This window comes from Orcinus orca, chromosome 5 (assembly GCF_937001465.1).
Source record: "Orcinus orca chromosome 5, mOrcOrc1.1, whole genome shotgun sequence".
Classification (NCBI taxonomy): Eukaryota; Metazoa; Chordata; class Mammalia; order Artiodactyla; family Delphinidae; genus Orcinus; species Orcinus orca.
In genome coordinates, this window is record NC_064563.1 from 148,924,742 (window position 1) to 148,940,288 (window position 15,547).

General features: G+C 52.2%; 2 protein-coding genes across 5 annotated transcripts in view; one reads left to right on the forward strand and one right to left on the reverse strand.

Annotated features, from left to right (window-relative positions):
* The window catches only part of MCM3AP (minichromosome maintenance complex component 3 associated protein), a 43,654-nt gene extending 36,751 nt beyond the window's left edge, over positions 1-6,903 (reverse strand). For all 3 annotated transcript variants that reach the window (XM_033418528.2, XM_004264633.4, XM_033418529.2), the window contains exons 1-6: positions 6,762-6,903; positions 4,589-5,915; positions 4,120-4,343; positions 1,889-1,967; positions 1,525-1,666; positions 262-452 (exon numbers count right to left, since the gene is read on the reverse strand). In XM_033418528.2, the coding sequence (XP_033274419.1) occupies positions 262-452; positions 1,525-1,666; positions 1,889-1,967; positions 4,120-4,343; positions 4,589-5,810 (1,858 nt within the window). In that variant the 5' untranslated portion in view covers positions 5,811-5,915; positions 6,762-6,903. The remainder of the gene's footprint in view (positions 1-261; positions 453-1,524; positions 1,667-1,888; positions 1,968-4,119; positions 4,344-4,588; positions 5,916-6,761) is intronic.
* On the forward strand, positions 6,789-11,976 carry YBEY (ybeY metalloendoribonuclease). Of its 2 annotated transcripts, XM_004264634.4 has the most exons (5): positions 6,789-6,920; positions 7,254-7,484; positions 8,477-8,605; positions 9,838-9,906; positions 10,954-11,976. In XM_004264634.4, the coding sequence occupies exons 2-5, from the start codon at positions 7,275-7,277 to the stop codon at positions 11,038-11,040; spliced, it is 495 nt and encodes a 164-aa protein (XP_004264682.1). In that variant the 5' UTR covers positions 6,789-6,920; positions 7,254-7,274; the 3' UTR covers positions 11,041-11,976. The 2 variants fall into 2 exon arrangements, with proteins under 2 accessions (XP_004264682.1, XP_033274422.2); XM_033418531.2 differs by lacking the exons at positions 6,789-6,920; positions 9,838-9,906 and having other exon boundaries at positions 7,275-7,484.
* The last annotated feature ends 3,571 nt before the right edge of the window (positions 11,977-15,547 follow it).

Sequence of the window (15,547 nt, forward strand, 5' to 3'; positions counted from 1 at the left end):
GTGCTTTCTCAATATCTAAAAACTGCCCTTTTAAATTATTTAATCTAGCGTGGATCAATGGTTTGTTGCCTTTCTTCCGAAAACAAAATTACATTACAAACACATCTGCACTATCTCCATGTCTACATTCACGGCCTCAGGAGACTAGAAAGCAACAGAGATCATACGTGCAGACTCAACGGCAGTGGAGCCCACAGACGGAAGTCACCCCTTCCCTCGTGGCTCCCGAGAAGACCGCCTCAGCCGAGTCGCAGCCCGTACCTTGCCGCATGACTCTGTCCCTCTGGTCAAGCAGGCGGTACTTCTCCTCGGATGTCTCAGCCACAGTACCTATCAGGGCACTGAGAGACGACACACACAGCCCAAGACCCTCGGAGCCCTCGGAGCCCTCGTCAGACGGGTCTCCCTCAAACTGAGGGGGCTTCAGAAGACTCGGCTTCTTCACTGGAGAGCTACAAGGAAGATGACATGCTAAGAGCTGTGTGTCCATCAGGCATTCGGGTCATTTCCACATCCGAACACTTCCCTTATCCTCCAAGATACCCTGCACTCCTCTACAGCTGGGAAGGCCAGCGCTGAAGAGAGGCCGCCTTGACGACACTGGCGATGACGTGAAGGCATTACCCATACTGCGCATAATTCGTGTTCTTCAAAAGTGAGATGCGCCCATTTAAACAGTTGAAATGAATTATCTGTCGACTTCTATCTCAAAGAAATGAAACTAACAGTGGAATAAAAGAACGTTTTAACGCCATGAGAAAATACCATGCCTACACGTTTTCATACACAGCTCCCCTTCAGTAGAAGGATGTACTAAAAAGAACCGGGCATTCTCTGTCAGCTTCCCCATGTTCTAGCTGGCTTTCAACATTCCATGAACTTGAATGTCAAAGAAGATGTAAGGAAAGGAAAAAACAAAAGCAAATCCGCAACTAAACTGGTGACTGCAAAACGTGAGGAAAACTATGCATTGACCAAAATATGTGAAGGATTGAACAGAAGCAGGCCTGATGTGAAAGGAAGGTGAGGTCACACGGGAGTCTGAGGCCAGGAGCCAAGGGGAGGGAGGGAGGGAGGAGCCTTCGGGAACAGAGATTCCACACACACGGGGAGGTCTCTGAAGTGCACACCGAGTGCCAGACCTGGCCTGAGAGCTGCACACGGCTGCACAGTTACAACAATTGCTAGAAGCGATTATTAGGAACACGTGGTTTACAGCCAATTAGACGTTTTAAGGGGAAAAGTGATTACCTATACACGTATACGTCAGACGGGCTGACGACAGCAACTGCCTGGGCTGTGGGACTGAGGGAGGTGAGGCGCCCGGGCCTTTTCAGGGCCGCCTCCCTCTTCCCCTTCTGCAGGCCATCTTCCCACCCTTCAGCCCCTCCTTAGGTGTCAGCATATCACCCGCTTCCCTTTCACGTTGTCATGATGGCTATGAAATCCCTCCTGTTTAGTGACAGTAGAAGTCACAGAACCCACTTGCCCTGTAAAACAGGCATTCGGAAGGACCAGCCGCACCTTTTATTCAGGCTGCCGGCTGCAGCCCTGGCCACGGGCTTGCCAAGAGGGGAGTGCTGAAAGGGTGTGTCCTCGGTGCCCGGGCCAGCTTCACCGTCACCTGGCTGCTTCTCCTTGAGGGAAAAGGGTTTCTTGTTGGGACCTGAGGACACAAGAGTCAGAACAGAGTTTATGATATCACAAGTCACTCGACACTGGACTTTACTTTTTCTTGAAAAAGTAATATTGTAATTGTGACAGGATGTTACAAAGGATCCCAAGGAAATATTACAAGGCAGCCCCACCCCACCCCCACCCCACTCAAAGCTCGAAGGCCTTGCACACAAAGCAGCAGAGACTGTGCAAAGATCAACTGAAAACTCACTTGTTTTTTTCTTGTGCCAGAAGATGGCCATATCCTTATGCAAACCTTTCCCCTTCTTCCTAGCCAGGGCTGCAGATGCCTGGAAAACAGTCCACAACACAAAGTACGAGGACATCAGGAGGCCAAAGGAAATGAAGCTCTCAAATGCAATTAGCAGAATTCTGTGCAGCGGAGCTACACCTCTGCCAGCCACATGTTCTGACCACACCATCTGCCTTCAGCCCCGGCAGCCACAGCCCTCACCTACCTTGCCTGTCTCACAAGCATGTATTTGCCCTTCTCCTTTTCGAAATTAATCACTTTACCATGATAGAACCCATAAACTTGGCCTTACTGGCATTTGGTGAGATGAGTCTCACCAGCTGACTTACTATACGGGAACAGAAAGACTGCCAAGTCACTTAAACCCAAAAGGAAGCTGCAGAATGACACCCACGGGGTGCAATTTATCATAAAATATACATACACAAAACCAACTATATGTTAGTATACCTATAGATGTACCTATGAAAATGTTTAGGAAAACACTCACCACGCTAGATTACTGGTGCTTGCTCTAACGGGAGAGATGGGGGTGATGAAGGACCCCAACTTTCCATTATCAATGAACTGCTTACAATGACAATGTATTTATATATTTTATTTTTTACGTATTTTTTTAGGGTTCAGCTGGAAGAAAAAGCACATTGCAATAGCTAGAAAATAACTTTAAAAAAATGAGGATTGCTGTACGACCCAGCAATTCCACTCCTAAGTATATACCCAACAGAATTGAAAGCAGGGTCTTGAAGAGATATTTGCACACCATATTCATGGAGGCATTATTCGCAATACACAAAAGATGGAAACAACCCACGTCCGTGGACAGATGAATAGATAAACAAAATGTGGTAACACCCATACAATGGAATAAAAGAATGAAATACAACCACATGAATGAACCTTGAAGACATTATGCTAAGTGAAATAAGCCAGACACAAGAGGACAAATATTGCAGGATCCCACTTATCCGAAGTATCTAGAACAGGCAAATTCACGGAGCTAGAAAGTAGACGAGAGGTCACCAGGGGCTGGGAGAAGGAAGGAATGGGGAGTTACTGCTTAATGGTTACAGAGTTTCTGTTTCAGAGGATGAAAAAGTTCTGGAACTAGACAATGTAATGGCTGTATAACATTGTGAACATAATTAATGCTGCTAAATTGAAAAAAAAAATCAACAGAAGGGAATAAATGGCAACCCCCCTAAAACTGCACACTTTTTTGGCACAGAACTTCCACTCTCAGGAATTTAAACAAAGGATATATTCAGAAACATATGCACAAAAATGTCCACAAACAGAAAGTTAGCCAAGTAGGTAAACAGGATAGAATGCCATGTAGCACTTAACAACCCCATTCTCATTTACACTGTTCATGGATTTCAGAAGCTACTAAAGATTACCACGTGAAGAGCTTACCAAACGGTGTATGTGGTTGTGACCCCATGTGCGTAAAAACAACGTGACTACATATTTACAAAGACGTCTACCATGATCTTCATAGTTGATATCTTAGAGGATAGAACTATGGGTGATTTTGTGCCCCCTGCCACAGGACTTTCTGGGTTTTCTCCCTATGTTGACAGGTAATACTTCTATCATTTAAAAAAGTATGAAAACATGCTTTGTAAATTTTTATAGAACATAATTTTTCCCCACAAGAATATTCAGAAAAAATAACAAGATATATAAAGCTACATAGCGTGAGCAGCTCATGTAAGTGTGCGCCCTACAACCAATGTGTTATGCGCGTATGTGCACATACACAAATTTAAAGTCAAGGTATATAAGCGATTAACAGCAGTTCTCCCTGGAGGATGGGATTACAAGAAGATTTTACCTTTTCTGCATTGCTCTGAACGTTTACAGTGATCATGTACTATAACCACATAAAACAAAATCAAAAACAAAACAAGAAAACTCAAGCCTGAAAAAGTGCTATGTGGTTACAGGGACACTCCCACGTGACCTCGCGGGAATCATTCGCCCAGCATTTCTGAACACCGCACTCAGTGGGGACTGCAAGCTTCTCACAAATGACTCTAACTTATGAAATAGATAATGCTATTCCAATCTCTCTAAGTTAAGACATTAAAGTACTTTTCTAAATTCTAGCAAGCAAATAACTGATAGATTTTAAAAAACAGGTTTTAAAGTGACAAAGTTCACTTTAACTTTGTCGGAGTACTCACATGATCAAAAAAATACACCACTGCAAGCTTTTTGCTGCGCCTGGTATAGATGCGCTGCACTTTAGCAATTTTGCCAAAGTGGTTCTCCAGAGTGGTTCTGTCATTGAGATAGTCAGGGATGTTCTTGCACTGGATCGCTGTGACTTCAGCAGGAGACAAGCCCCCAAGACCGTCTGTGCTCTCACTTCTTTTACTCTGACGGCCAGGAGTTCCTCTTAGAGAATCTAGGGGATCAGAGAACGGGGACAGAAATGTATCAGATGCAATGTTTTCAAACAATAGGAGGCATCAACCAGGTAAGAGCAAAGGAAATTTTCATGGATGTAAGACCTGCTCTGAGATCCTATGGTATGTTAGGATCCCTAATGTTTACAGGGGGTTTACTACGAAATTCAAACTAACATCCAGGGAAATTTACCAAGAACTTGCCAGCAGAATTTACCGTACTTTGTACATTTTTAGAACACACCTTCTTTTTTATCTCTACTTTCAGTTTCTTCCTCTTTATTCACACCTGGAAGCCGGGAAGGTGCCAGGACAGACTGACTGCCTCCTGGGACGGCCAAGTGGTCATTTTCCCCAGACTCGGCACAGCCAGTTTCCTTTTTAGATTCCTTGTTGCCCAGACGACCTACTTCTTTATTGCTTTTGAAGACATCCTGTATTGTCCGACCGAACAAAGTGCCTCCCCGGGGTCGATTCAAGCGGACAGGTCGTTTATCTGGAGGATGATCGCCCCTCAGCAGAGGGTCCAAATCTTCTGCTGCATCATGACCGTGCCTCCTGGGGGACCGGTCCTGGTCCTCCTTCCTTTTCAGTCCTTTCATGAGGCTGGGAAGTGGCTCCATTTGGGAAACAGCTTCTTCGCATCCTTGTCTGACACCTGTTTTGCTAACTGGGAAGGGTTCACCCAAGGACCCTGAAGAAGATATGGGGAAGCTAGTAAAGCCACTATTAGAACTTCCAAATAGTGCTTTTGGGCCTCTCTTCTCTTCCTCCACAGTTTGACTTGACAAAGCAGAAGTAAAGGCAGATGATGATGAATTATTATTACCTGGTTTTGAAAAGGTAAAATTTGAATTGGTGGCTGAACTACTCGTCACCTGAGAAAAACAAAATGGGGCCAGTCCCCCATGTCCACTACTGACTGGGTGGGAAAATGTAAAAAGTCCGGAAGTAATTTGGTTCTGAGTTTTCGCTGGCTCGGATTCAGCCCCCAATATTGGTCTGAACATTGAATTCTCCAGAGGTTTAAAGCTAAATTCTGTTTTCCCAAAACCAGAGCTTGCTATTTCTCCAGTCTCTGGTCCAAAAGTAGAAGTACTTGGGAATGCTCCAAGGTTGGGTGATTTAAAACTAAATCCTGGGTTTCCAGGCACAGATGAACTTGAAGACCCAGAGGTAGCTACAAAGGGCGGAATGTGTTCAAGTCCAGAAAAGAGTCCAACATTTGAGGTTTGGGAGAATCCTAATGTTTGCACTGAAGAAGAAGGACTTTGTCCAGAAGATGCTGGAAAGCTGGACACCTGTGAAAATCCTGGGCTCTTCCCGGATAATGTATTGTTTTGTCCAAAAAGAGAGGGCTGACCAAACCGAAATGGTGGCTTAGCTTGAAACGTCCCTATGGAACCACTGGAAGATGGTGGAAAAGCACTAGGCTGCTGCCCACTGAAAGGATTAGCTGGATTCATCTTCTGATCCAATTACTGGCAGGTAATAAATACGCGCAGAAAAGTAGTCCCCTTCCGCAAACGATCTGTTCAGCTAGGGAGCCCCCCCCTCATCTTCACAATACGCTGAAAGACAAAAATTCAGACCATCACAGCTATGTAGTGCTGGAAGACTAAGAAAAGAATTTTTAATCACATGTCAGGTAAAGCAAAGGGCTAAGTATTCTTATTTTCTGAGAGCCAACTGGTGGTTGTTTTGTTTTGGTTTGGTTTTGAGTGCGGGGTAGAAGTTGGTACAAATAAATTACTTTGTTACGGAGCTTTAAAGCATGACCGTCTAAAAACAAAAATTCAAAACATTTTACTGAATCGGTAAATTCACGGTAAAACCTCAAATAATAATATGAAAATACATGCCGTTACTCTTTTCAACTTAAAGACAGGAGGTTTCTGACGTCTTTCAATCTCGACAGCCAGAGAATTAGAATGCAACACTGTTAAAACATTAGTGTTTCAGTGTTTCCTCCCGTCTAATTTTTCTCCGAGTAACCAGAGCTCCAAATACTCTTTCCAGACAAAGAAATAATTTGCGTTTTTACACGCGGGCGATTACCCCCAGGAGCTGGCTTGAAGAACAAGAGTGCTCACGCAGAGGCTGCCCCACCCCAGACCGCCGAGGGACAGGGGCACCGGTGCAGCGCAAGCCAAACCTCGGGCGGCGCGGTGGGTGGCCCCGCACCCGCTGTGTTCCCCCCCGCGCCCCCAGTGTCCTCCCGGCGCCCCTGGCCCCGCGCCCCTGGCCCCCCCCTCCGTTAGCGACACGGGCGCGGCGGCGGGAAAGGGGGAGACCTCCGCCCGCCCAGGCCCCGTGCCGCGCTCAACATCCGGCTCAGGGACGCCGCCGCCCGCCGTCCCACGGCCCCTCGGCGCCGGGCAGGAGCCGCCCGCAAGGACCGCGACAGCCAGACTCACCGTTTCACTGCGCGCAGCGAGCAGAAAGCTACGCGGCCCCACTTCCGGTCCGTCCCGCGCCTGGGCCCCGACGCGCCCGGATTCCGCTTTCTGGCCGGGCGGCGGCGGCGGAGCTTCTGGTACGCGGCGTCCAGGCCCGGGCCCGCCGGCTTCCGCCCGGTAAGTTCCTCCTCCCCAAAGAGGGGCGGCGGGCGTTCCCCGCGGGCGGCCCGGAGCCGACGAGGCGCTCTCCGCCCCGCCCCCACTGTGCACTCCTTCACCGTTGGGCCCTTCCTCCCCGCTGCCCCGGTTTCCTAGTGGCTGCTGACGTCTGTCTGGCGCGCCTGACTCCACAGCGTGTACACGTCCTTCCGAGTTATGGCTTCCTTATGGTGAAAGGCACATTCCATGACGTTTTTCAACGAATTCCACCAAACAGGATGAATTGAGTGTGTGCGCGCGGGTGTTTCTGCAGAATTTAGGATGGCTTTCTGATTCGTCTGCCTCTTACAGGGCGCAGTGGCTCCGGCCGCGATGAGCTTGGTTGTGAGGAACCTGCAGCGGGCGGTGCCCCTGAGGCGGGCGCGGCTCCGCGAGAAGGTGCAGGCGGTGCGGAGAGCCCTGGGGGTGCAGAGGTTCGACCTGGGGGTCGTCTGTGTCGACAACAGAAAGATTCAGCAGATTAATAGAATCTACAGAGACAAAAATACCCCAACAGATGTGCTTTCCTTTCCATTTTACGAGGTAAAAGCTGTTTTCCTGTTCCTGTCGGGCCTACCTTCCTCTGTAAATCCCTGTTAATTATACCACAGACACGATTTTAAGTTTTACTTTGAAAAATTTCAAATACACACAAAATGAGAGAGTACCGTGTGACCATCGCCTATTGATCAGATCCTATCGCTGGAGGAGGGGAGGTGATTGCCCCCCTGACCCCACGTTCTGTATCAGTGAATTAGAGAGAAAGTGCTTCTGCAGTTTTAAGTGTGACTCAATAATGCGTATGTATAGACTGAAAACTTTTAAATAACTCTGAGAGTAAAAGGACAGAATTGGGTGACTATCTTAAATCCGTGATATCAGGTCACTACCTATGTTATGTGAATGATCGATTCGAGGCTCCCCACACTGTTCGTAACAGCATAAACTGAGGCAGCCCTTTCGGAAGGCAATCTGGCAGTGTTCCTGAAGTAAATCTTGATTACTGTTTAATCCACTAGTGTCACACCTAAGGAAATAAATGGAAAGAAAATAAAATGTTCAATGTGTAACATAAAAATGTATTAAAGTATCTGCTTATCATCTTCCCTGATAGGAAGTAAAAATATTAACACCCGAAATATCAAGCCATAGGTGACTGGCTTAGTGTGAGCAGGCCTCAACTGAATGCACTGGTCTTTATGGTCTTTTTGTGGGAAAATGAGAAAGATTATTTGTTTAGGACAAAACAACAACTGGAAAAAACAGAAATGTAAGCTTGTATTGATGTGGTGATTTAGCTCCATAGAAGTTAGGCAGCTGGGTGGTTGTGCCTTAGGAAGGATGAAAGAAATGGAAGGTTCATTTGACAGGGTGGGAACATCTTCAGTCAGTCGTGTGCAGTGTCTCTGCCACAGTTCCCAACTTGTCTGCCTTGGGACTAGCGGCACAGGGTCTTTCGGGGTGAAATCTGTAGGCCTGTGGTCGGTTAGTGTTGTGAGGTCGAGTTCTCCAAATGTGTGTTTCCTCATTTTCAGAACCTGAAAGCAGGGGACATTCCGCAGCCTGAGTTTCCAGACGACTATAATTTAGGAGACATCTTCCTGGGAGTGGAGTATATCTTCCAGCACTGCAAAGAGAATGAAGATTACTATGACATCCTGACTGTAAGTGCTGAAATGACAGATCCTGATTGGCAAAGCAAAGGCTGATGTCCTCCATCCAGGCCATGAGAAGAGGTGGAGGCAACACGGGCATACACACCATCGTCCTCATGTAGGACAGAGGTTACTGGGGGAGACCCACAGGCAGGGGCAGCGCCCTCTCACCATCCCTCAGAGAGGAGAGCCTGGGCCGTGGGGTCTGCGTGCCCCATGGCACCGCTGGGTGAGGGGAGAGGACAGGGCGCATCTACGTGGATAACCGAAGGGGGAGCCCCAAAAGCGGCCTTGTTCTTAGCTTCACCTCTGGAGATCAGCAGGCTGTGCTGAGCCAGCTCGGACCTGCTGCGCGAGCTTCTTACCGAACTTTCCAAAGCAGGCAGGATTCTGGCCTCCAGGACCTTCAGGTCTGTCTCCTCAGCTTGATGCCACGAAGGGCGGTGGGAGTGTTCTGGAAAGTGGTGTGTGATTGAGTCGTGTTTTAACGTTCCTGTGGGTTCAGTCGAGGTGTTTTCCTTTGGCTGATCAGCCACACCCTGAATTACCATCTTTGGGGAGCCTAGTGCTTCCGAGGCTTGAAGCAGAGCTTAGAGCTTCCCAGCGAGACGCCCTGTGCTCAGGCGTCAGGGTGCTGCCAGGAGGAGGGTGTGCTTTCTCCCTGGGAGTTGGGGCAACTGCAGCATAGACAGGACTAGTCAGCACAGGTCTCAGCTCTGGGATCTCTGTGGCCAGCAGCTGTGCACCCCTGGGGGCTCTGGGCTGGGGGGCAGTTGTGGACCTCTTCCACTCCCCCACACCTCCTGAGGATTCTCTTGCCCCCAGCGGAGGGCCAGCCCACACTCCTAGGGCCCTCATCCCCCGGCACAGGGCCAGGCCAAGCCACTGTCCTCCCAGCTGGTGCCCAGGTGCACGTTGGCACCTTCTAACAGCCCGGGGTACCTTCCCCCTTCCCCTGCCCTGGTCCTCCGTGTCTCCACAGCTACCCACCCGTCTGCCCCTTCCCCACCCCAGAGGAGGTCCTGATCTCCACATCCTGCCACGGGCCAGGCCTACTGCCGCTCCCCAGACCCCACCCCTGTGACCTCACCACCTGCCTACAGCCCTGCCTGGGCCTGGAGGAAGCTTCCTAACCTCCCACCAGGCATCCACTGAGCTCTCCCTGACTTCCTGCCCCTACTCCCTGGCTCATGGCTTGGTCCTGACCGCCCCCTGAGGCAGCTTCTTAATTGTTCTGACAGGTGACTGCCACCCACGGGCTCTGTCACCTGCTGGGCTTCACACACAGCACGGAGGCCGAGTGGCAGAAGGTAGGAGCCATCCCCTGTCCCCAGCACACACACGGGGGGCATTGCAGCCTGAGGCCCCAGGAGCCGGGGCTGCACCACCTGCCCCTTGCAGTCAAGTATGAAAACCAAATGGAGAAGCGCAGTGAAATAAGGAACTTATAATGCCTGCTTTATAAAAAAGACAGTGTTTGTCTTAAATATTGGACGCTCTAAATGCTGTTAACTGCATTGTTTATTCACTGTTGAAAGAAAGGTCTGAGGAGAGACACTACATTCCATAAATTCTATAAAATTCAAATGGCTTAAAGTTAAAAACCTTTACAAGAGACAGTGTGATGGTATTTGTCAATGGAAATGGGATCTAGAGCGTGCGGGTGTCTGATCCAGACCTGTTAGGTAAAGTCCTGTTTCCTGGAAGGCTGCCAGTGTTTACTCTGTCTGTGAAGGTCTGTGTTGGTAGATGCACTGTATTGTGTTTTATTAACTCGAATTACATTTGTAATCAGATGGGTTCCCTGAACAGCATAGAAGAAAAGCATTTTTTCCTTAACGAGGTAGTCTCCGGGCAGTGGGCCTCTCCCCGGCCTTCCTAGGCTGCTGGGTCCACACCGGCCACACCCTGGCTCCCCCCCACCCCCACCCCACCCCCGCCCAGCCCTGCTGTGGCCGCCTGGCTCCCCTGCTCAGCCCCACTGCTTCCCACACACAGGCAGCATCTCAGGAAAGCCTCCAGCGGGCTTCCCACCAGCCTGCCCTTTCCCTGGGGGGCCGTCCTCACCCCCGCTCCCGTGCTTTCAGGGCCGGGCCACCCAGTCTGGCCCCTTCTCCTGCGATCCAGGCAGGCGCTCCTCTTCATGCATAGACCACTGCCCCAGCACCTGTTCCCAGCCCCCTGCTGGCTGCAGGGTTCACACGCCACCGGGCAGCACGTCGGTGCTCCCTGTGCACTGGGACCGCGGCCTGCCTTGGGCTGTGTGGGAGGCCCGGGGCCTCGGGGAGGGAACCCCAGGGCCTGAGGAGGCCAGGTCTCTGGGCCAATCTGGACCTGTTTCTGCCCCTTTCTTTCAGATGTACCAGAAGGAGAAGCAGGTTCTCGAGGAGCTGAGCAGGTACACAGGGACCAGGCTTCAGCCCCTGAGCAGGGACCTCTTCTGACCGAAGTGCTGCCGTGTGGAGGGAAAGTGGATCCCCCCCGCCCCGGGCCCCCGGGGTCAGGGCTCCCCGCGCGGAGGTCCCTGCTGGCCACTGCTGTCCTGTGGGGCTGCACAAGTGCCAGCCCTAGCAGGCGCTGAATTCCACGAGTGGAATTTGCCTCTTAAAACACGAGAGAAGGGCTTCCCTGGTGGCGCAGTGGTTGAGAGTCCGCCTGCCGATGCAGGGGACACGGGTTCGTGCCCCGGTCTGGGAGGATCCCACATGCCGCGGAGCGGCTGGGCCCATGAGCCATGGCCGCTGGGCCTGCGTGTCCGGAGGCTGCGCTCCGCAACGGGAGAGCCCACGGCAGTGAGAGGCCCGCGTACCACAAAAAACAAAAACAAAAACAAAAAACATGAGAGAAATTTCCACTCATTTCTTTGTTCAGGACACAGTAGGTGTGTTATTTTCAGTGTTGTAAATAAAATAGTTCCAAGTGCTCAGGATGCAGAGGTGGGGCGTGTCGGCCGCCTCCTCCCTGGGGCTCTGCCTTTGACAAAGAGGCATCTCCCACGTCTGTATCCCTTCAGGACAAATCAAGCAGCCCAGGTGGGCCTGCCCCCACTTCCTGTTGGAATCCTGCTGGATTCGGTCCCATCCAGTTCTCAGGAGCGCTGGGGCCTGGAGCCTTTGCTTGGTGCCTCTGCAAGGTGAGGGACAAGGCTGACCCTCGAGGTGGCTGCAGGGCCAGGCCTACCCACCGCAGGGCACCCTCAGCACGCCTCCTGCCATCACCCACCCCTACCCATCGGTCGCGGTCAGGCAGTTGCTCACAGACTGTGCTTGAGTCCTTTGCCGTGGCCCCGGCATGGCAGAGCTCCGACTGCCATGTCCCATCCTCCTGTAGGAAAGCCTCCCTCCTGTCAGTATATCCTGCCGTGTGAATATGAAAATAAACCCAGGAGTTTACCCCAGAGCTTTATCCAGAGCTGTGCACAAGCTTCGGGCATCACGGGTGGAAGCAGATCTGGAAGGGGCGGGCGCCGAGCCAACCCGGGGCCTCCAAGCACTGACCACAGTGCCACAGACCCTCCAAGGAGCTCTGAACTGGTCATGGCGATAAAACACAGCCTCTCGGGGACCCTGAAACCCCAAGTACTATGATTCTAAGAATTTGGTTTCTCCCATACATCGATCAGAAACATGAAAACGTGTTTCCCACTGGATTTGTGTCCTGAGCCTGGACTTTCCCTGGCTCTCGGGAACACGGGCCCTGTCATGTTCCTGAATCATTGGCCACGTGACCTATTTGTCGTCAGTTAAGCTCGTTCTCGGTTTAAAGTCTAACATGGCAAAGACCAAAGCTAACCCCACAAAGCTCTCCCCAGGCCTTTTTAAGGGACTGAAGGGGTCCTGAGACCCACTGGTCCTATCAGCGAGTATTTGGAGATCACCACCTGCCATTGGAGCTGACCCTCCAGAACCTCTGGTCATGTCCGGAACACAGGCAGGTTTTCTCCTGGGCACGGGCCTGAGCAGAATTGCTGGGAGCTGGAGGCGGGAGGTCCAGCTTTATAGCTGATGCCTATGAGTGTTTCCCCAGGGCTGGATGGTTTGTCCCCACCAGCAGCCGTAGTAGTGGCCCCCAGGTCCTGCTACCTGGTGTCAGGTACCGAGCAACCTGCGTGTGCCCTGACCCTCTGCTTGGATGGTGTCCACATGTGCACTGTGGCCATCCTGCATTTCTCTTGTCACCAGTGACCCTCTCCATCGGCATCCCCTCCACCAGAAGGGTGACTGGTCAGGTCTTATTGCCCATTCTCTACTGGTTTTTCTTTTTTATTAATTCTGGGGTGTTTTTATATATGGTTGAAAACATGCCTTGAATTTTAGTACAGAATACGACTTGAATCTGAGAGAAGGCCGCCCCACGGTCTGTCAGCAGCCGTGCCGTCTGCCCACCCCGCCCGGGCACATGCTGTCACGTCCCAGAGCTTCCTGGAAACCCAGCATTGCCAGAGCAGGGCTCCTGCTCTGGGTGTCGCTGGCATCCCCAGCCCTTTACTGTCCTAAGTGTGTTCTAGATTCAGCTCCCAAGGCCGTGACGCCCTGGAGGTGCTGTGCCAGGTCCGCAGGCCGCTGAGCACGTGCAGCGCCTCTCGCTTCGTGTCCTCGACATCTTGCTGAGGGGACCCCCGCCAGCAGCCCCGCCAGGGTGCCAGGCATAGCTGGTCAAAGGAAGTTTTCTCCCAACACTTGCCACTAAGTGCCAGGAGCCATTGCAGCCCCCACAGGCGGAGGTCAGGCCCACAAGACTGCCCCCCACTCTAGCCCAGGGGACCCACTGTCCAGCGCCGCCAGAAGCCAGGGCTTCCCACAGCCCCCGCCTCTGGTTCAGTAATTTGCTAGAATGGCCCACAGAACTCAGGGAGACACGGGTTTCTTACAAGGGACACAGATGGACAGCCAGATGGAGGCGTCCGTAGGGTGACATCTGGGGGCTTATGTCCCCGTGGAGCTGGGGTGCACCCCCCAGACGTGTTCACCAGCCCCATCTTCTAGGGGTTTTGTGGAGGCTCTGCTAGGGTGGCGGGGCTTGATTAAATCGCTGGCCTCTGCTGATTGGCTCAGCCTCCAGCCCCTCCCCTCCCTGAGGCTGGGGGCGGGGTCTGAGTTCCAGCCTCTCATCAGGGCTGGCTTCTCCGGCGACGAGCCCCATCTGAAGCTCTCCAGCGCCCGAGTCACCTCGTTAGCACAGTCGCAGGAATCCAAAGGTTTTACGAGCTCTGTGCCAGGAACCAGGACAAAACCAGATGGCCATGTCGTCTTATGCTGCGGTATCACGCCATGCCACCACTGTACTCCCGGCACCCGGGCCCCAGAACCCGCCTCCCTCACTCCCAGGGCCTGCTCAGACCTCTTCGGCTTCCCCAGGTTGGCATGCCTCGGGGTGCTTTCCCGCCCGGGCCCTCCTCAGCAGTGACCGCCCCTCCTGCAGGCCCCCCAATGGTGGCCTTGCCGGGCTTTTCCCGGCACCGGACTCTCCCGGACTCAGGAACATGTTTCCTTCAACCCGGTTGACCCAGCAAGGCCAGGTGTGCGGTCGTAGGAAACATGTATGTTGGTATCTGCCCCTGGCTCCTGACGTGGGGCTCCTCATAAATTCCCAAGTGACAGGAGCACCAGGAGCCCCTTTTGTCCTAATGAGGTGACTCTGGGCGGCTCCTGATGGAGGCTGGTCGCCGGGAAGACCGAGCCAGGATGAGAACCTTGGAGCTTACAGCGCCGCCCCACGCCCATTCTCCAGAGTAGGGAGGGGACTAGAGATGGAGGTGCCGTGGATCAGGCCTGCGTGCAGCCCCCACAGCATAAGGCTCAGGGGGGCCAGGTCGGCAGACACAGCCGCATACCAGGAGGGTGACACACCCCACTCCACGGTGACACAGGTGGCAGCCTGGATTTGTGACTGAGCCCTTAACCCGTGGGATCCGACACCATCTCCCGGTGGGTGGTGTCAGAACTGGACTGTAGGACACCCATGCGGGTGTCACAGAGGACTGCTTGATGTGGGGAAACCCCACACATTTGGTGACGGAAGTGAAATGTTCTGTGTGAAAGTAAAGGACACTCACAGGTGAGAAAGACATAGGAGGGAAGGCGGGGCTTTCCTGACTTGGGAGGTAAACAAAACTGAGTTTTTCCAATTTACCAGACCATCCAAACATGGTGAACTTCTGTCCAATCTCTTCCCTCTATTGAGTTAACAATTACGTTGAGAAATAAAACCAAAGGGAAAAGCCATGTTAGAAAACGTCAAACTGAATGGGAATTCCCTGGTGCCCATTCCCCGCCCCCCGCAGGCCGCAGTGCTGGGGGAGAAAGAAAGAAAGAAAACATCAACATGAAAATCAGGAAATCGGCTCAGACGTTTAACTGCACATTTAAGAAGACAGCGGCGTCTGTCGTCTGTCGAGACGAGCTGCACTCAGGCACGCAGGCCCTGGCCCTCTCCTCGCTGGGCAGCTGCACGGGGCCGAGGTCAGCCCAGGGGCGCCTGTGTGCAGCCAAAGGGCAATTCCAAGGTCATCTCGCTTCCTCTGACGACCCTTCTGGCAACTGCGAGGGTCCAAAGATGTAAGGCTGGAGCAGGGGTCCTGCTCGAGTGGAACTTGGGGAAAGAGACCATTTATCCCAAAAGGGGCCGATGAAAACACGCGTAATACTTGAAAATGACACTTGCGAGAAAATTCTATTAAAGCAGCCAGGAAGCATAATTCCACCAGAGAAAATAAAAGAGGGGCAGAGAGTGGAGTAAAGGTAACTCGTCCCGTGGGGAGAATCCAGCCAGAGGCAGATGGAAGACAGCCCTGCCTCGGCCCAGCCTCCGGTGCTTGGCTTCAGGAGGAGAAGCTACGTGAGTGAACCGGCCTGCAGCTCTGCCCTCACACAGACACACCAGGCACATGTCCTGCGGCTGCTCCCTTGCTGTGAGGAGCCGGGGCCTCTGCCCTGGGCCGCCGGGCACCAC

Coding starts and splice junctions, on each gene's coding strand:
- YBEY (XM_004264634.4), top strand. CDS start 7,275: ATGAGCTTGGTTGTGAGGAACCTGCAGCGGGCGGTGCCCCTGAGGCGG. Junction 7,485..8,476: donor TTTCCTTTCCATTTTACGAG/GTAAAAGCTGTT, acceptor CCTCATTTTCAG/AACCTGAAAGCAGGGGACAT. Junction 8,606..9,837: donor ATTACTATGACATCCTGACT/GTAAGTGCTGAA, acceptor TTGTTCTGACAG/GTGACTGCCACCCACGGGCT.